The sequence below is a fragment of the Triturus cristatus genome, chromosome 5_1 (genome assembly GCF_964204655.1).
Source record: "Triturus cristatus chromosome 5_1, aTriCri1.1, whole genome shotgun sequence".
In the NCBI taxonomy this organism is placed as follows: Eukaryota; Metazoa; Chordata; class Amphibia; order Caudata; family Salamandridae; genus Triturus; species Triturus cristatus.
Window position 1 is genome coordinate 415,934,813 of NC_140587.1, and position 21,189 is coordinate 415,956,001.

A 21,189-nucleotide genomic window follows, 5' to 3' on the forward strand; every position below is an offset into this window, starting at 1 on the left:
TCCAAAGGAGCAGCCCCTCTGACCTTGCTGGTCAGAACCATCAGCTTTCTTCACTTTCCACGACTCCTGCCTTTGCCAAGGCTTGTTTGCTTCTTCTGAGTCGCCGACACCACCGACAGCGAGAGCCTGCGTGGGACAGCTCGTGAACAGACTCCTGGACGTTGTCGACCTTCAGGGACCACGTGGCTGCGGAGACAAGCTACACCTCATCACCTGTTTGCACCCGACATCGCCTGGTACCTACCTGGTGCCACGCCGGTCACTGGCTAGTGACTGTGAACACTGTCCCCTCTGCTTTCAGGTCTTCTACAACTCCGATCCACTCTTGGATCCACCGCATCTCTTCTGGACCGGCCGCCTGCAGCATCTTTGTCATCAGGCTCCATTGAACAGATAGACGAAACCCGACGCACTTCGAGATCTATGCACCCGCTTCCTGTGGGTGAGGTAAAGCTGGCACTCCGGTGCCCAAGTGTAGAGAAACATCTCTAGTGTCTGTGTTTTAAGTCTTAAGTTTGTAGTCCATCCAGAAGACCCTTCTAGCAGTAACTTTTGAACTTTTACGCACCCATTGAAAACCTATGGGAGCCCGCGTGTAACTTTCCTCACTGCACACGCGACCCGTGGACCTCCTGGTCACTAACTGAAGTTAGCTCCTTGTAGGCCCAGCGATTCTAGAGGCCCTAGGCCTTTTCCCTTTCCTATTCGTGGTACTTATACCACTATTTTAGTATATGGTTTGATCGGCCACCAGGGCCTATCCATATAAAGTGCAACTTCTGTATATTGTAATACTTTCTTGTTTAACGATTTGTGCTCCTGTGCTCATAAAGAGTCTAGGGGATACTTTGAGTAATAAATACATATATATTTTGAATATATATCTGTGTGGTGTCCTTTCATTGGAATAAAGGGGGGTTACATATGGTAAAACAGCCTGCTTAACACGCTTTAACGAGTTTAGCCTCAAAGACTGCTTAGCCTACGCTACCACTAGGGCAGCTAGTCCGAAAAGGTTGACTTACAACCGCACCATAAGGGTTGCTTGGCATGGTACAAGGTGGTCACTTTAACTAATGAACATCATATACCAGGCCAACTTCTCACAGCAGCACACTTAGAGCACATTTTAGAATCTCTCTCCCAGCACAGTCCATGATGTAAATTTCGCTCAGCTATTGCTGACTATTGCAAGCTGGGGCTCGTGTCCAACTTTGATAAAGTAGCCGTGAATGCAAGCACTGGCTTGCCTCAGACTCTGAGAAGGCACATTGCTGGACAAGCTCCAGCGTCCTCTACATCTGCCAATACAACCAATTATGGAATCCCCTACTTGCACCAAATGCAACAAATCAGAATTACATAACTGGTTTTTACACGCACTGATGTATATCATTTTAAAATGCCATTCTGTGTGCAGGGCAGATTTTTGAAAGATAATGCAGCCTTCTACCCTATACCTCTAATGTCCGCCACAGTGAGCCCCTCATTTGATTTAGCAGTAGGAAGATGTAACCACCCCAGTAGAAGGTAATATTTTATTCACAGAAGAAAGAAACCCTTTTCTTGTTGGTGAATGTTAGGTGAGCCTTTCAAAGGGATACAGTCTGGGATTTGAAATCTTCCAGTAACCTCAAATGTCCTTCCATGATGCTGTACTTGCTGTACATTCTTCACATTTAACCAATGAATAGACCCCTCTCTTCTGGATCTAGAAATTCTTTAAAGGATGGACCTTTTCATGATTTCTTTGAAAGGAAAGCTATTTAACAGTGTGTTCTAAGTTCTGCACGTTGGGTAACAGTTGGACAGGACCAGAATACTACTGTTACTTTGTTATAGGGATTCCTTTCTGGCATCTCTTTCTCTTGCAAACACTCTGCTCACCCACCTTTCAATCCATATGATAGCAAATCACCAGTACTAAAATGTTAACATGCTAAAATGTACCTGAATTGATAAAAATGATTTATATTTTTAAATATAATTATGAATGGGTGGTAATTTCTCCTTGATAGTTTAAGCATATAACTATATCAATAAAGAAACCTGGCAACTTTATACCAGCACTTTTAATGATTAAAGACATTTTTATCCTAATTAATTATAGCATTCTTAATAATGTAAATCGGACAAAAACTTGAAGGTGAGGAGCCCTAAAGGGATCCCTACGCAACACTTCTGGGCCTTTTCCTATTTTGAATCTTGGTAAAGGTGCCTTGTCTTACCTACTTTTCCTACTTTGGCTCTTTAAAAATTGATATTCCGATATTCCCTGGTGTTGCATTCCCACCTGCAGTTATGCTGTTTTGTAGGTATATTTATGTGTTGTCTAATTAAAGTATAATTGTGGCCCTCTATACAGAAGAACAGCAGCAAAATGTTAATATTTTCTATAGCACTGTAACATGTTTATTCGATACATTCTTTATTTTTTAGGTATTGGTGTTCCTATTATGTTGGCATATGTGTATGGAGTTGTTCCCATCTCTCTCTGTCGAAGTGGAGGCTGTGGTGTGTCTGCAGGCAATGGAAAGGGAGTTCGGATAGAATTTGATGAGGAAAATGATATAAACGTTGGTGGTACAAATGCAGCAATAGGTGAATGATAATTTATACTTTACTATTACTTCAGTACTATTTAACTATATATTTTACTTTCTTTCTGCATTGGAAGCTTAAGAATTCACAAGTCTTTTATTATGATGTTTAATATGGTCTTGCAGGATTTTACTATTTGATAGTATTGAAACCTTACTCTTTGGAATGTAAGGTCTTGAATGATGAACGTTAAGTACCATTTTCTGTCGTAGCTTGTGAATTTGCCAATCCTTCTTATAAAGCTTAAAATCAACACAACACAAATAGAAAAAGGTGGGTATTCTTTTTTCCCTAATATACTTGCATTTCAATTTGTAATGTTTAGATTTGTACAGATATAGCAAACGTTGCAATTCATGCATAGAAAAAAAGCACAGTCTAAAAACACCTTTTGAGCATATGCATAAACTCATATGCAGTAACACAATTGTTTGTTAAATCCAAGCCAGTAGCAAAAAAGAAGGTATGATGCGCACACTCCTAACCGGGAGATGGCAGCTTTGGTGCTCTAATGACAAGTAGGAACAGTAAATAACACATTTGGTTATATTGGACTAGTGCTCACATGTTTGCACTTGGTGCTTAAGGCCGGAACAAATCTTTGGTGAAGTTTGGGATTTACTGCTTGTGGCCTCATGCCCCGTATATGGTCACAGAACTCCTAAGTGACTTGTAATGCCCTTATTTTGTACAGTTGGTGGTACTTTATTTATATATTGCTGTAGCAAGATAGTGAAAAAGGCTAATTTGCATAAAATGGCAGCCTCCTTTTATTTGCTTTAAAATCGATCCACTAGAAATATTGTATATTTTTTTCAAAGAAAAAAACAGATTTGTTGAGTAGAAATAAATGTGACGTGCTCAAATCATTGTTCGTTTTTTTATGCTCTCAATTTATGCAACAATAAATGCTAAACTGAAATGTATGAGGGGGAAATAAGGATCTGCAGACACATTTGTACCAAATACAATAAAACGTTGAGCAGTAAAATGGTTGAGTCACCAAATTGCCAGGAGTATTAGAAGTAACATAATGTGCCCTTGGACATCACATGAATTGACCACATAATCTTTGATTCCATTAATGTAACGGAAAGTGATATCATGTTTTTTTAAAATTTATATATATACTTGTTGACACCTGGCAAAAGTGTGATTACTGAAGTAAAGACTACAATAAATAACTAAGGCATGCCAGCCTGTTATTTACTAACTGGCCACTAAGCTTCCAAGCAGGCCTGAGCCCTCCCCTCACACCTGCACAGATCCTTAAGTTTGTAGAGGGAACCCCAAGACCGACACCTCCATTGTGTAGCCCCAGTTTGTCTCAGCCCTAAACAGCCCATTGAGCAAAGACAAAGAAAGTGGTAAGAACACTGACTTTGTGCTTTGCATTTTGAAAATTTAAAACTGCTCTACCTTATAATTCATTAAATAGATTTCTTGGTTTCTGTACACCTTGTCCTTTTAAAACTGCTCTTTTCTTTTAAACATGACTGTTCAAATTTCTCTCCTGGTTTTCCTCTGTAGAGTGTTAGAACCTCTAGAAGGCAGTCCACCCCCCCCCCCCCCTTTTTTTTAATCACAATTCTTAAAAGGTAAATGACACACCAGCGACTAACCAGAGTGTGTTTAGGAGACTTCTTAATCTGCTTTGTGGTTAAAATTGTGTTTGGAAAGTGTAGGTAGCACTCCTTTTGGGCTAGAAAAAGTGACTTGTTTAAGTGCGTGAAAAGCAGTATTTTTAGTGGCTTGAGACTTGAACCTTACTTGTAGAGGTGAACAGGAACTGCAAAGTGTGGATTGAGGCTGTCTATAGCCAAGGAGATTCTGACTTCAGGAGCACACCAGCCTGGACTTAAGGTCACATGGCCCTTATGTAACTTCTTACTGCTTCTTGCATCTGTGCTCTGATTGGTTCCTAGGGCTAGGGCTCCTATTAGACGTGGGGCTAATATTCTGATTGGCTGCTAGGGTCCTGATTGGTTCCTAGGGCTTCTATTAGACTTGGGGTTTAGGATTAGAATTCTGATTGGTCAATAGGGCTAGGGTTTCTGTGGGACCTAGCGTTTGGCTTTTGATTGGTTGCTAGGGCTGTGATTGGTTGAAGGGACCAGGTTTCTCATTGGCCCTATGGCTTATGGCTAGGGTTCTGATTGGTTAGGGTTACAGTTATGTTTCCCATTGGCCAAAGGTCACCTGACCAAGGGCTACTTAACCCTAGTGCTCATGGTATCTCAGCTAAGGGGCGGAGAGGACAAAGGTAGTTGCCTGGTCAGGCCTAGGGCCATATATGCTGTCCTTTTTACCATTTACTAGTCACCATCTTAACCCATCCACCTCCACAGCCACAAACATATTAAAACACACTCAGCAAATGCACTGTACTCGTATACAAAAAACAAACCCTATCCACACTTCAGTGTGTCAAACACCACTACAAAACCCCACAAAGCACATCTATACACCCTTCTACCCCACCTGCCACACAATGGCACCTTCACTCTCCCACAAACCACCGCTATGTCCTATATCCCTGTCAAATCCACACATCACCAACACAACACAAACCCAATTTACACCTAACATTAATCCCTTCAAACACTCCCTTCCTAGTCATTCATAACACCAGCTCTACCCGCTACTTTCTCCTAACAAACCTCTTTCCATCACCACTGATGCAATACTCAATACTCTTGCATATCAATCAACACCCTCCTCTTTCTACCATAAATACACAACTATACAATTCTTGCACTTCACTCCACACACATTATCTCTTCCTGCTACCAATTCTAACACACTCCTAACTCCTGTCCATCCCCTCTCACACATCACATATGCTCTCCTCCAACGCACATCACTACCACCGTTACCAATCAACTTTCACTCACCTACAGTACTTTACATTCAAATCATTCACAGAAATTCACTACATCAATATCGCATCTCACTACTTCACATAAACAAAACATCAAACACACACCAGCACATCAAAATCACACACACACACGCACAACTTCATACTATATTCCGTCACAAAATAGAAACAAACACCCACTCCCATCCTCATGACTACACAAATAAGACCAGTCCTAAACCATCTTTACTCCCTAATCCTCTATCTTCACCAACACCTACCACAAAAACCCCAATACAACAACACTCATTCACCCGCCTCTCATCCATTGTACAGTTTAGAGCCTTAAAACATGGCCCACATGCTCTACAACCACCCCTAAGCCATACACCTTCCACCCTAAACAGATGCAAACAAAATAAACAACATGCCACTTCACAACTTCACATCGCCATGTCTATTACACAGCAAAAATACTCTACAAAAGCAACGCAGCTCACCAACGTACTCTTACCCACAATCTCCACCATCTACATGTGCAGATCCAACAAAATGCCTTCTAAACCTGCTGGACCAGGATTACGATAGAGAAAAACAACATAATGGCTATCTTCATGGAGTTCATACCAGTGCTAATAATACACATGCTACAAGTTCAAAGAGTACTACTCACTCCTCTGGCTAATAAAGTCACACCACCACCAAAACACATTCTCTAGACTATCTACTAATAAATGCTCGATCACTCTTTAAAAACAAGCACGAGATCTATGACCTACTCGCTGACACACAACCTGACTTGCTCTTCATGACTGAATCATGGCTCTAGTGTTCATAAAGCTGCCAGGCTATCAAACTTTCAAGCTTAATCGCATAGGCAAAAGAGTAGGCGGACTAGCTGTAGTATTCAAGAAAACAATTAATCTCACCAAACTGACAACATTTTCAAACAAGGTTGTGCGGCCTCCATGACCAGATACAACCCTACACCTACTTCCTCTTTCTTTAAAGACCACCATCTAGCAATGCAATATTCCCAGACACGGTTGTGGACTCAGTTTCAAACCTTACTACGCTACACTCCAACCTATGCATCCTTGGTGACCTTATATATGGTTTGACAAACCCAATATGCCACATCCAAAAACTATCATCACTAGTCTAGACACACTGAACCTATATCAGGTTGTCCATTAACCCACACACATCGCTGGACACATCCTAGATGTCCTTTGTGCAAATACAGAACTAATTACCTTTCAAATGACTATTTCAGTCACATGGTCAGACTACCATCTGGAGATTTCCAACACAAAACACCACAAATCAACATACCTAAGGCCACCATACATTTATCCCCTTATCGACCATGGAACAAACTGAATTTTGAATACTTAAAAACCGCTAACTTTCAACGCAGATCAGGACACAATAAATTCAGTACAAAAACTTTGAGTGGCTCCAGGAAGCTTCTGAGAACCTAATACCACTTAAGAATAACAGGACAAAAGAAAACTAGCACCTTGGAGGAATGCAGAATGGAAAAAGATAAGACTACAAATTTCAAAGCTGCAATGCACCTGGTAACTAAATAATAAAGACAAACTTCACCTACACAGTCTTAAGAGAAAATACAAGTCAAAAAAGCTAAAAAGGAAAATAAAGGTGTTATTCAGACAGAATATGCTTAATGTTGTAAGAACAAGTAAGTTCATACTCCTCCTTAATAGATATCGACATTCTTCCAGTTTGTAAAAATTCAAAGTTCCCAAAAAGATTTTTTTGTTTTCTGCTTTTATTCTTCAGTTCTATATCATGGTTCATAAACTGTAATCCTGTATCCTGATTCATACATTGTCATCGTATTCCCGAGGTTTACAGGAATAATTATGTTTAATCGTTCAATAGTTTTATTTAGACATACAACAGCCACAGCTGACACGTGTTTCACCCAAGTGGTCATTTGGACCAGTGCTTTCTCAAGGCTAGAAAGAAGCAATTATCTTTTGTGCTCGAAGCTGTAGATTTGAGCATATCACATGGTATCAAACAGAAAATGTTACATTAAATGTGTCAAAGGAAACAGATATTTTCAACTCAGCACACCGCAGATCCTGGGTCTAATCCCTTGCTAGATTGAGTAAGAATATGCTAAATGTGCAAATAAAGAAATGTTCGAGGCATGTGAGCTGTAGATCAAATGCTTTGCATACTCCTGCCATGTAGTGTTGGGTCCCGATGGTTGCACTTTGTTTTTCATCAAAGAAGTCTTGAAGTCACGAGGTAGGTGACTCCTCCTTTTGGTGGTAGTGCACATGGGCATGACAGATTTCCTCCCATGACTCAACTATTTACAACAAAAAAATTGCAAATTATTACATAACCAAAGCAGACATGTTGGACTCCTATTTAAAACAAACCATTTCCAACAATCCCCTCCAAGATTAGGCTGTTCCAGCCTCTGCATTCCTTCAAACAATTATCACAAAGTAAATTTATGAATCTGCTCAAAACAAGCAGGCCAGTCGGCGGCCCTTCTGACCCTTGTCCACCACAAATCTTCAAGAACATATTCTAACTACCTCTGCTGCCACACCAGTAAAAAAAATAATCAGTAATTCAGTAACTACAGGAATCTTTCCAGAGGACTTAAAAAAGGTATACGTATGCTCATTATTAAAGAAAACAAACCTGGACCTGCATGGCCCAGGCAACTACAGACAAATTACAAATGAATCTTTCCCAGACAAACTGATAGAAAAAGCAGTATTCACCGAGATGTCACAATTTATTGAAGATAACTCCTTGCTTTCCGACTTCCATACAGTATTCCGTCCAGGAAGAGGCACCGAACCTGCCCTACTCACCATCTGGGATGGCCTTAAAAACACACTATACTAGAACGGGCCACTACACAGCTTCTCTTGGACCTTTCAGCTGCCTTGCACACAGTAGACAGTGACACTCTAATCCAGTGGTTCCCAAACTTTTTTGACCTACGACTCCCTTGACCAATTGGCCATTGGCCGCGGCTCCCCATTACAATATTTTCTTTTGCGTTTGTGTATGTAAGTGTAAGTAATCCCGACCTCTGTAGTGCATCCATTTTAATCCCTGAAAATAATTGGGATGAAGGTAGGGAGAATAGTACGTGCAATGCAAAGATATGTCTGCTCTCTCTTTCCACAATATTTGTGCAACCTCGGGTCGGGCAGAGTAAAAAGCCAGGCCGGATAGTGTGGACAAAGCCAGGGATGTGGCTCCAGCACCAGAGAAAGCCATCAGCAAATACGGACAAACATACTGGTGAAAACTGTTATTCTGAAAAAGTACTGGACCTCTTGTTACGAGGCAGTCCACCAGCCGCTTCCGGGTTAATCTTGATGTGATAAGATATATTTTAGACAACACCTCCCTACCGCTCTTTAATGAAAAAGGACAACATCCGCTGTGTTCCTCAGTGTCATCAATGATGGCCAAATATACGGCAGTGCTGTAAGGAAATGAAGACGCTTCTACTGTAGTTCTGAAGGAGCGACCAGTTTGGAATTGAATTACACTGGATCACATTTAGTGCTAACAAAGTCAAACAGTGAAGGTATCACATAGTAACGTGGGGGCTATGCAGCCCCAATCTTTTGTCCTTCATAAATACTGGAAATAACGAACATAGACATAAATAAATGAGAATATTCATCACTGTGGGCATTGGACACTGTGGACCACGATTCATTTTTGAAAATACAGTGAATCTTAATGTCCTTGTGCCATCGACTTGGGAAGGTCCTCTGAGACGAGATTCCAATTCCAGTGGCTTGTGCTCATAATAAATACCCAAATACCAAACCGTTTCCTGCCCTGCTGTCCTCGCATGGGGATTGATAACACTTTCAATGAGGGAAACGTCCGCTTCCCTGTTTTTCTTCACTTATGATAAATTATTACGCTACGAGGCAGCAAGTGCACCACCTAGTGGTCGCCAGGCACTGAGCACCCAGCCTGAATTCCAGAGGCTGGTGTAATTCAGAATACATTATGATGAGCATCTACTAATGCGGCGCCCTTGGCTGGTTTTGGTGGCGCACCAGGGTGCCGCGGCGCACAGTTTGGGAACCACTGCTCTAATCCAAAGACTCTATGAAGCTGGCATAGAGGGGGACTGCACTCAACGGGTTCACATCCTACCTTCAAAACAGGACAAATTACATCCATACTCCCCCTTTTTCATTCAAACTGCACTTCACAAAAGCAGAGCTCCCTCAAGGCTCTTATCATCTCACCCACACTTTTAAACATCAACATGAAGTCATTACTGACAGTCAATCAGCCAGCATTTGTATAGCACAGCACTGTCACTCCTGAGGATATCTGGGTGCTGTGGGTATGTCTCAGTCTAAAAGCACGGTCTTGAGTTTCTTTCAGAGAGGGTGCTGTTCAAAGACAGGGGTGCAGTTCGTTCCAGGTCTTGGCGGCAATTTAGGACAAGGAGCGGCACCCACTGTTGCTGCGACAGATGCTGGGGGCTCTGCATGGGCTAGTGAGGAGGAGAGCAGGTGTCTTGTAGGTTGGTGGAAATTCAGTCGGTTGATGTAGGCTGGTCCTTGATTGCATCGAGCTTTGTAGGCAAGCGTGAGCATCTTGAACTGGCATCTCATATGTTTGGGGAGTCAGTGGAGGTTTCTGAGGTTGGGGGGGCGAGCGGTGAAGTTGGTCCGTTTGGGAAGTTCCTGGATGAATCTGGCTGCAGCATTCTGTATGGTCTGGAGTCGTCTGAGGAGCTGGGTGGAGATGCTGGCGTAGAGAGCGTTGCCGTAGTCGAGGCGGCTAGTGACGAGGGCTTGAGTGACTGTCTTTCGTGTGTTGGCTGGGATCCATCGGAAATTCTGCGGAGTGTGCAAAGGGTGTGGAAGCTGGAGGAGGCGATTGTGTTGACTTGTCATTTCATGGTCAGTTCACTGTCGAGGATGATGCCTAGCTTGCATACATGGTCTGAAGTCATGGGTGTTGGTCTAAGTTCAGCTGGCCACCAGTTGTGGTCCCATACGGAAGTGTTCTTCCCGAAGATCAGTACTTCTGTCTTGTTGGAGTTGAGATTAAAGCAGTTGTCTTTCATCTAGTTGACTTCTTTGGTCATTGCGTCTCAGAAGTTGGTTCTGGCGGTGGAGTTGTCTTCGGTGAGCGAAAGGATAAGTTGAGTGGTAGAAAAGCATCAAGGGTCTTTTTGGGCTCATCCCAAATGACGAATAAATCATCCATGTAACATGTCCAAAACAACACTTGTTTAGTCCAGCTTTCTTTGGCCTCCGTCCAAATGTGCTGCGCCTCCTACCAGCCCATGAAAAGCCCAGCATAGCTGGCTTTGAAGCAACTTCCCATGGCAGTCCCTATAAGTTGCTTATACCATTGTTCACCAAACGAGAAAAAGTTATTATCTAGGCAGAAGCACAGCTTCTGTAGTTGTATCATGAAATGGTCATACAATAATAGTGGTTTGTCTCTAAAAAAAAAAGTATTTGCAAGCCTGTACCCCTAGATCATGGTCGATGATATAACCCAACATCGATAGTGGTCTTCCAAGGGATGTTCTGGATTTTATTTATAAAATCTGTGCTGTCTCTACAGTACACAGGCAGGTTTAGACATAAAAAATTGTCTAAATACATAGATGTATTATCCAGAAGGCTGTTATTGGCTGAAACAGTTGACCTGCCAGGAGGGTTCTCCCTATTCTTGTGTACTTTGTGTAACATATAAAAACATGGTGCTGTGGGCTGAGTCACATGTAAGAACTGATATTTCCCTACCTCTAAGAGGCCCCTCTCATGTCACTCTGAAAGTAAAGTAAGGTAACGAGGTGGCTTCCCTGTAGACACCTACGGTCGACTTCTTGTAACAACCTGACCGTTACAGCTGTCTCTTAGCTTCCCATTGGTACTTCGCTGCATCCCATAGCGCTACATTCCGCCCCCTTATCGGCAAATTTTATCACAAACGACGTGAATCTAGAGCCAGCCTTTGGTCAGTTCTGGGGAAAATAGTTTGAGCCCTCCTGCCAAAGTTTCATGAGACCATGTGTGACTGCCTCATGGAAACTGTCCATGTCGTCATGCGGGGTTTGCACCTCAATTTAGGTTTGAAATCACTCCTGCTTGTCCTATCTATCTCTAGGCCCAAACTGCACAATAGATCTCTCTCTGAAATCCAATCCCTGTCACCATATTCCAACCCTCTCAAAGCTGCCAATCCTTCTATATCTCTAATACAAAGACTCTCAATTTCATTGGCTTGTACACCCAAAATCCCAGGCGGACATAGAGGTTTCTGTTTTCTACTGTTGTGTGAATACCTTCAAAAGTTTCAATTTCCTAACAAAAAGAAGAAAATCAATGCGAGTAGTCTAGTAATCAGAGTTCGCTACCAGACAAAACGACAGACCAAGTTCCAATAAAGATATCTCATCAGTACTCAGTCCATGTGATGAGAGATTGTTCTCACTCATTACTACTTGTTTTTGTTTTGACCTGTATTTCTCCCCTATGGCAAAGTGTCTCTTTTTGCTGAACTCACCCCTCTGGATTTTCCTTCTACATCATTGTTTTGGAGAGTCAAAGTTAACTGACTCAACCTATGCACTAGCCATACCAGCAGAGCTCCTACATTTTCAATCTCAAACAATTCCATAGCAAGTAATGCAACATCTTACCATCGTGTGTTACTTTAAATGTTATGTTACTGCCATTTTATAGCGCAACAGCTGCCCCAGCAAAGGGGCGTCCCGGCGCTGTCAGTATGGCGACTAACACGGATGGAGACAGGCGCTACACGCTGGGAAATAAGTGTGTTTTTATGGCCTTCCTGAACGTCAAATAGTTAGTATGGCTTCGAATGTGAGTGGGCAGTGAGTTCCAAAGGAGGGCTGCCCTGCTGCGGAAGGAACGGCCTCCTGCCCGCACTCTCTGGAACCTAGGGACCCTCACCAAGTGCTGTCCAAGTGACCGGAGCGGACGTGTAGGAACATAGGGAGTAACCAGGTTGACCAGAATACCAGGAGTGTTGAATTGCAGGGCTTTAAAAGTAATACAAAGGGCCTTAAATTCAATTCTCCTGGCCAGCGGCAACCAGTGAAGCCGGTGGATTGTGGGTGACACCGGGCAGGACCTGCGCAAGCCAATCCGTGATCTGGCCGCTGCGTTCTGAACCCGTTGTAGCCAAGCAATCTCGGCCTTATTTGCCCCTAAATGCAGGGAACAGGCATAATCCAATCTGGACATTATAGCTGCCTGGATAATAGTCTGGCGCGTCGGGGGGGGGGGGGGGGCTTGCGGGGGGGAAACCCAATAGTGGTCTAAGCTCCCGCAAGAGCCCAAACTCGTCCCTGCTACCTTTTTTATTTTGGACTTGATAGCTGAGCGATGCATCTAACCATACCCCCAGGTTTTAAACGACTTGCTTAGCAGGGGGGTGCACTCCCCAAGTTTTCTGGCCACCAAAGCTCACTCCAAAGCCCATGGTCCTTTCCCACCAACACCACCTCTGATTTACTGGCGTTCAGCCGGAGGCAGTTAGCTGTCATCCACTCAGCGACCACCGCCAGGTCCAAACAATTCCATGCCTTTTATCGATCCTGTTCAGCAGCACTAACGACGAAACAGCACGGCACATGGAAATAGAAAAACAATAGACATGCAACACCTTCCCCCCCACCCCCCTTTAAAACAAAAACAAAGAGCAAAACCCAAAACATTTAAGCTACAAAACAATCCCTGAATTTAACGGGCATACCCACATTTCTACTTACTCGACCTAGCTGAGAACCAAACATATTATTAGCACTCTTTCCCAAACCATCCGACTCATTCTCCACATTCTCACACACAACTCCTTTTGCAGAACCACCATTAGTGCTCAAAGTCAACTGATTTGACCCAACATTACTACACTCACTCGTACTACCAACACAGTCTCCAGAAAAATCATACCGTTGACCCACATTTCCATTTTTCACCTTCAAAATCTTCATAGCTTGCTCTCTTGAAATCTTAACCACATCTCTTTTACTCCATCACCCTTTGTCCTGTAAACGCACTGGGCCTTTAGCAGTTTCAAGCACCTGGACAGGTCTTGAAAACTTGGATTCACCCTTCTTCACTATGGTAGGCAATTTCACCAGCACTCAATCACCAAACTTGACATCCACTGACCTCACTTTATTCCTGTCAAACAAAACTTTCATTTGTTCCTGTTTAGGAGTTATCTGGAAGCCACTGTTTCAACATTATCAACTTTTTCCTTGCATAAGATTCTAACATAGTCCGGACAGAACTCACATCTTGGTACTCTCTTCCTCAAAAGGACAAACACCAGTGGGGGAATGTGGAGTCATTAATACAACCAGATTTTCCTCTCCAAGAACAACTTCACATCAACACCTACAGCCAACGCTGTTTGAACACCCTCTTTAAGAAATCTGTTCATGCGTTCCACCAGATCATTCAATGTTAGGAAATATAGAGCAACCTTAATATGAGAGATTTGATGTTCTGTAATAAAGGACTTCATTTTCTTGTGACACAAAATGAGCCCCGTTGTCTGTCACAAGTTTCTTAGTTGCCCCTTCAATTGAAAAAATGTGTCTTAAAAAAGTTATAACAGCATCAGTGTTAGGATGAGACGTAAACTCCATACTAACCTATTTGCAGAAATAGTCTACCGAAACTATCATGTACCTCTGAGAAGATGGAAGTAATTCAAAAGGCCCAACGCAACCTTCTGCCACGACTCAGCTGGAAAAGGCACGGGCTGAAGGGGTGTAAATTCCAATGCTTATCAGACATTGAACAAATAGTACAAGCTTCAACAAATTTGTTTACCTGAGCCTCCATACCTGGCCACCAATAAAATTGTTTCAACGTTTACACGTGATAAAGCAACTGCTGATGTGTTTTTTTTGTGTGTGTTAAATAATAAAAATATATTTTAAAAAAAAGTTTAAACGTGATGCTGACACCTAAATGACCCTCATGAGCCACGTTAATTAACCCCTCTCCTATAGATACCAGAGGCACACACCAATCAGCTCGTAACACAACGCCATCCACAGTACTCCAGTCACTCAAAATTTGCACAAACGGTCTCAAAGCAACCTCCACATTCCTTTCTTTCGGCCAACCATTAACCAAAAATGAATTAACTCTGCCCATAACCGGATCCTTTTGTGCAGCTTCAACCCATACTTTGTTCGAAAAACATCCGTTGCCTTCCAAGATGTCCTCCACAAGTACTACCACACATTCTCGTCAGCCACAACATCCTCCTGAACCGGAAGCCAGGACAGGCAATCTGCTCATACATTTTTCCCCCAGGAATATATTTAATTGAAAAATCATACTCCTGTAACTTGGAAAGTAACCTAACCAGGCGAGCAGACGCTTTTCCAGTGCCATTACCAAATAAGGAGATGCAAATGGGGCTTATGATCTGTACACATATCAAAATGAGATCCCCAAATAATTTTTTTTAATCTATCTACAGCCCAAGATAATGAAAGCGCCTCACACTCAATACTACTATAGCTGGACTCCGCAGAACTGAGAGCACGTGAAGCAGAAGCAATGGTATATTCTTTTGCTTTTTCAAATAGTGCCAAAACGGCACCCGGCCCACCCTGACAAGCATCCACTATGATCACAGTTCTGCGGCCAGGCATAACCTCTGAAAGGGCTGGGGTCTAAATTATACGATCCTTCACATTTTGAAAGGACATTTGCACGTCATCAGTCCAAATGAACTTTGAACCTTTCTTTAACAAATTCCTCATGGGTTAAGAATAACCTTTTGCAAAACATAATACTCACTGAGACCCAAAAATTATCTAAAAGTATCCTTGTCACGAGGAGGCTCAGCTTCCTGAATGGCCTTGATTGAAGAAAACTTGGGTGAAATACCTTTTGATCTGATGTTGTGACCCAAATAATCAAAATTTGTAACATTCAACTTACACTTATTCTCTCTGTGTAATACCAAAATTCTTAGATTTTCCAAAAACTTCATGCAACACTCTATCATGCTCATCCTGAGTTTCTGCAAAGAGGAGGACATCATCTTGAAATGCTTGAGCCCCCATAATATCATCTAAAATAGTGTCCATCAACCTCTGAAACACTCTGGCTGCTAACAGCAATCCAAATGGAAGCCTAGCAAATTTATAAGTGCCAAACGGTGTAACAAAGGTAGTTAGCTCTTGTGGCAACTCATCTAAGGGAATTTGGTGATGAGCAGACCTTGAATCCAGCAGAGAAAAATGCTTAGCTCCACCTTTGTTGGCTAGGAGATCCTGAACCTGGGGAAGAGGAGAACATTCCACTATAATATTTTTGTTTAAACTGCACAAGTCAGCACAGAGCCTAATGTCCCCATCCCTTTTTCGGACAATCACAATTGGCCCCACCCATTCAGATGACCCAGCGTCCTTGATGATGCCATCTTTAACCATCGGACCCAGCAAACCCTTTAATTACTTTCTTATACCCAGAGGAACCGCACGCACCCTGTGAGCAGCTGGTAAGGCATTTTTTTTTACTTAATAGAATGAATATAGTTTTTTACGCAACAAATGTTGTTGTTAAACATTTCAGGATGTAACATGCGTTTCTTCTACAAAGTAGGATGCTCATGAACTTGCACATGTGACACAGGTATTGTGGCCAATCAAACTGCCCAAGTCACACCACCCCCAGTATGTCTCCTTTTGATTGCAATATATAACTTTAGTGAAAACACTTCTACCCAAACATGTAATCATTTGCTCAAAGTACCCCAACATATCTATATCTTGCTCACCATAAGCATTAGGGTGAACATTAGGAGGTAGCAAAGTTTCAGTGGAACTCCAGTGATCATTAAATAACATGTCCGAAATTATAGTGATGGTGACACCGGAATCACACATCATCCTAAACGTGAGTACCTCACATTTCATTCGTACAAAACGAAATTCAACAGTTCTAGTTAACGGAGCTAACTATAACTTACGCCCACAATGCCCTGCTTATGATCTCACATATTACATCGTTCATAACATGGTCAAAAGGGCTATCAAGAGGGTGTCAGTGCTGCAAGTAGGGGTTGGTTGTCATTCCCACTACTTTCTGGTGCCCAATAATGACTGAGACCCCCGTCCAATTTTAGACCGCAGTGCCTTCCTCCTATAGGAGAAATGAAAAATTTGTATCCGAAGCCTTGTCTGCCCTCGATCCTGGAGGCTAGGTGGTGGCGTTGGACCTGCAGGATGCCTATTTCCATATACCGGTCCTACCTGCAGTTCTTGTTCGGACAGGAGCATTTCCAGCTTTCTGTGATCCCGTTTGGTCTCACCAGTGCCCCTCTGGTGTTCACAAAAGGGATAGCAATGGTGGCTGTACCAGTCTTTCCCTAACTTGACGATTGGCTTTTGAAGACGCTCTTGCACCCTTGCGGTAGTCTGAGACCTCCAGAATACAGCAAACCTCCTGTCAGCTTTGTGGTTCACTATTAACGTGCTGAACTCACACCTGTCTCCTTCTCAGATGTTCCCTGTCATCTTGAGCCTTCTGCAAAGGGTTCCGTTTTGTGCCTTTCCTCCGGGAAAGGGAGTCCAGGACATTCAGGCTATGATCCCGATCTTTCAGCCTTGGTCCTGGATTTCAGTTAGGTTGACTCTGAAGCTTCTGGGACTGAAGTCCTCTTGCATCCTGCTGGTCATGTACGGTAGGTGGCATATGCGGGCTCTGCAGTGGGATCTGAAGTCCTAGAGGGCTGACATCAAGACAACCTTTCTGACTACATTCATATTTCGGCGGAGACTACTGAAGATCTGTAGTGGTGGTTGCTGGACTGCGATTGGGTCAGTGGAAGACTTCACCCAGGGCTGACAGTGGTGACCGATGCATCACTTCTGGTTTTGGAAGACCTTCTGGGAGAAGGAGAGATCAAAGGCCTCTGGTCTCCGACACAGTTCCAGCTCCACATCAGCCTTCCAGTGCCAAGCTCTATCCGCTTGGCGTTGAAAACCTTCCTTTAGTCTGTCAAAGGGAGGCTGGTATAGGTACTCATGGACACCACCGCTATGTGGTACTGCAACAAACAGGGTGGGTTAAGATCACGGACACTGTGCATGTGGAAATGGCTGGCCCGCCAAGGAATTTTCCTGGATGTGCCCCACTTGGCAGGATCCACGAATGCCAGGGCAGACTAACTCAGCCGTCAACTCGTAGCGAATCACGAGTGGCAGTTACAGACAGAGGTGGCACAAGGTCTCTTCCGGTGAATGGGGAGAACTTGGCTCAGTCTCTTCGCCACTGCCGAGAACGTAAAATGTCAGCACTTCTGCGCATTGGAATTTCCAAGGCACCTCTCGCTCGGAGACACATGAACCTAAAGTGGAACTCAGGACTCCTATATGCCTTTCTGCAGATACCACTCCTGCCATGAGTTTTCAAGAACAGGGCCCGTGTCATTCTAGTGGCTCGGGATTGGGAACAAGAGTATGGTATTCAGAACTCTTGGCCTTGAGCATATGCCCTCGGATCAGGGGCCCCTCTGGGAGGACTTGCTGTCCCAGCAACAGGTCAGGGTTCTGCACCTTGGCCTTTGCACTTACCAATTTCATGCTTGGAGATTGAGTAGTGACAGATAAACACCTTCGATCTTCCTCCGGAGATGGTTGATGTCATCTTGGCAGCCAAGTGTCCCTCGACAAAAACTGTGTACGAATTTTATTGGGACAAGTGTGTAGCAAGGTGCAGCACCTGCCAAATATAGACCCCCATCATGCCAAGTTATCAGATGTTCTGGTCTTTGTTCTTTCTCTGTCCCACCATGGTTTGGCTCAGGGTACAGTTAAAGGTTGTCTTTTGGCCTTCCTAAAGCTACTGGATTACTCCTAATTGTTTAAGTCACTGGGTGTGATGCGATTTTTGAAAGAGTTGCAACATCAGTTTCCATCATCTCCCTTTGTCGTGCCACAATAGGGCCATGATCTAGTTCTGACTTGTCTGATGTGCACTCCATTCGAGCTGCTTCACAGCTGTAACTTGCAGCTCCTCAGTATCCAGATGGTGTTCCTCATTCCTCTACATGGCATGTGAGCCAGCTTTGTGTTCATCCACCGTACTTTCTTCTTTACAGACAAACTGGGTCCTCTGACCCGGGCCTCCTTACTGACGAAACTTGACAAACCGTTCCTGGTCGGTCTAACCATCAACCTGCTGATATTCTTCGCTCTAACTCACTCCTCTGAGGAGGCGAGGCCTCTTTGCTTGGATCCCAAAAGGGCGTTCCGCTTTTACATAGATCGTACCAAAGAAAACCGGGTAGACAACCAGCTCTTTGTTGGATTTTCTGGGGCAAAGAAAGTCAGTGCAGAAGAGAACCTTCTCTCATTGGATCTTCCAGAGTTTCACCCGCTGGAGGGTCGGCTACTTATGGGAGATCTAAGTGCTCTCAAAATCGAACAGATTTATCAAACGATCACCACGCACTTCACCACCACTCTACACCGGACTCTAGCGGCGTAGGAGGTGGATGTACCCACACTCACAGACGATGACTGGGCTGAGGCGTTGGCAAGTCCCCGTTATTCAGCTGTCTCCACCTGATACCGACTGATTCAGTTTAAGTATCTCCACAGGATATATTACACGCTCCTACGCCTATGTAGAATGGGGGCTATTCAATCCCCCGTGTGTCTCCGATGCGGTTCAGAGGAGGGGCCCTTCCTTCATACAGTGTGGAGCTGTGTGACACTGCAACACTTCTGGTCAGGCATAAGGTCCTGTTTGGGGCGGTTGTTGGCATGGCACATTCCTGCAGACCCCAGGCTGGTTCTTCTGCATGGCACTGAGGATATAGGGGGGCAACAGATATAAACAACATTTATTGTTACTGGGACTCACACTAGCCAAGCGTGACATTGCTCAACAATGGAAAGCAACATCCCCGCCCAGTATAGGTACCTGGAAAAAAGCAATGGATAGATGTATGTCAGCTGAAGTTGCAGGCTTTCAGGCACGTGGCTGCCCGCAGAAACATAAGATTTGGGCGCGTTGGGCCACATACCGAGGCATTGACTTGTCACTTCTGGGGCCCACAGTATCCGGAGACCCAATAGACAGACTGGTAGTGAGCAACTCACCGGTTTAGAGAAAGGGGGTTGTGCAGGGGTAAAAGGGCAATTTTGCATTATGTTCGTGTGCAGTTATTTATAGGGTGTTCGGGGCGGGGGAGATTGGGTCTGATGTTCTGCAGACCTGCCAAGGGGATGTTAAATGGTGCCGTGCACTTGTACAATATGACTATCACATGTTTGATGCCCACCGGGCTTCGCCTAATCGGCACCTTGGAAAATCAATTAAAAAATGTAAAAAAAAAAAAAAAAAAAAAGAACTGTACGATCTGGGAAGGTCTTACTGCCAAGCTCCTAATGTCTAAATATGTATGGATGCCATCTTATCCAGCCACCTGTACACTAAAGAGATCAGTTGAGGTCTTGAGCTGATGTACAGAGGGCGACCCTGCCCCAGAAAGACCCAAAATTAGATATGTGGACCATCAGATGAGGAGCATGGGGACATGTGGTGAAGAAAAGGACTATCTGGACTCGGGAACAAATGACCAGCCACCGGCAACACCTGTTTGCAAGCTCTGTGTTTATTCTGGATGGTACTTAAACAGTCCTGACTGTCCAAGGCGGCTCTTGCTAGGTACTTGGAGTACTCTAGTCCCATTCTTAACACGTCACAATGTGCGAGCTGTAGAAAGAAAATATGCACTATAACAGTGTGCACAAAGACACTTCATAGTACAGAATGGTACCCTTACAGCAAACTTCAATTACATCAACCTACTTAGTTACAAAAGGAGTCTGTTTCTGAAGCAAAAAAATAGGTTGACCCCTTATGCGCTCGGATGGAGCAGGACCTTGTGCAATTCCAGAAGTAAAGCTTATACAGGTTTATGTTGCAGCAGGGTGCCATGACACTGGAAATGTTTTGCATTGCACCTGCTATGTATTTTTGGGGGCCACTCTGCTATTCATACACTATGCCACAGTTTAATCATTTGCCTCTGCGTGGAACCTCATTAGTCCAAATTACAGTGTGATACCGATGTAAATTAAACAGGCCTAAATTGTATATGGAACAGACAAAGCCAATGCTTTATTAGCTATGAAGCCTTATGTTCGAGGCATATGAGCTGCAGAATATATACTTGTGCATAGATCGCCATCTGGTGTTGGGCTCGGATGTTTGCACTTTGTTGTTGTATTGGAAGAAGTTCTTTGTAGTCACGAGATAGGTGACTCCTCCTTAGGACGATATTGTGCATTGGCATCGACTCCATCCTCAGATTGTTTTTTTCCGCCATCGGGTTCGGATGTAAATTGCTGCGCTCCGGGTCGGTGTCTTACTCGATCCCCCTTCAACGTGCAATCTCTCACCGTTCAACGGTATTGTTTTGAACGTGTTCCCCTTCGACGCGCATCCAAAAATTAATCAAGGCCTTCGATTCCGGTCGTCGAAGCGGGCCGTTGGGCATATCTGCGCCATCAGGCCCTGCAGTCATTGGAAAGAACTCCATTTAACAAGCATTTGCAATGCACTAGGTCTCGCATTATTAATGTTTGACCTATTGGTGTTGCATTATTTATTAATGCCAATAGCTCAACAAGCATAGTTAAAATGTGGTCGCTG

The 21,189-nt window shown here is 43.7% G+C and overlaps 1 protein-coding gene across 4 annotated transcripts in view; it reads left to right on the forward strand.

The window, feature by feature from the left end:
* Window positions 1-21,189, forward strand: part of RNF19A (ring finger protein 19A, RBR E3 ubiquitin protein ligase) — a 498,540-nt gene that overhangs the window by 367,417 nt on the left and 109,934 nt on the right. For all 4 annotated transcript variants that reach the window (XM_085605173.1, XM_085605174.1, XM_085605172.1 and 1 more), the window contains one exon: window positions 2,440-2,601. In XM_085605173.1, coding sequence (XP_085461299.1) covers window positions 2,440-2,601 — 162 coding nt within the window. The remainder of the gene's footprint in view (window positions 1-2,439; window positions 2,602-21,189) is intronic.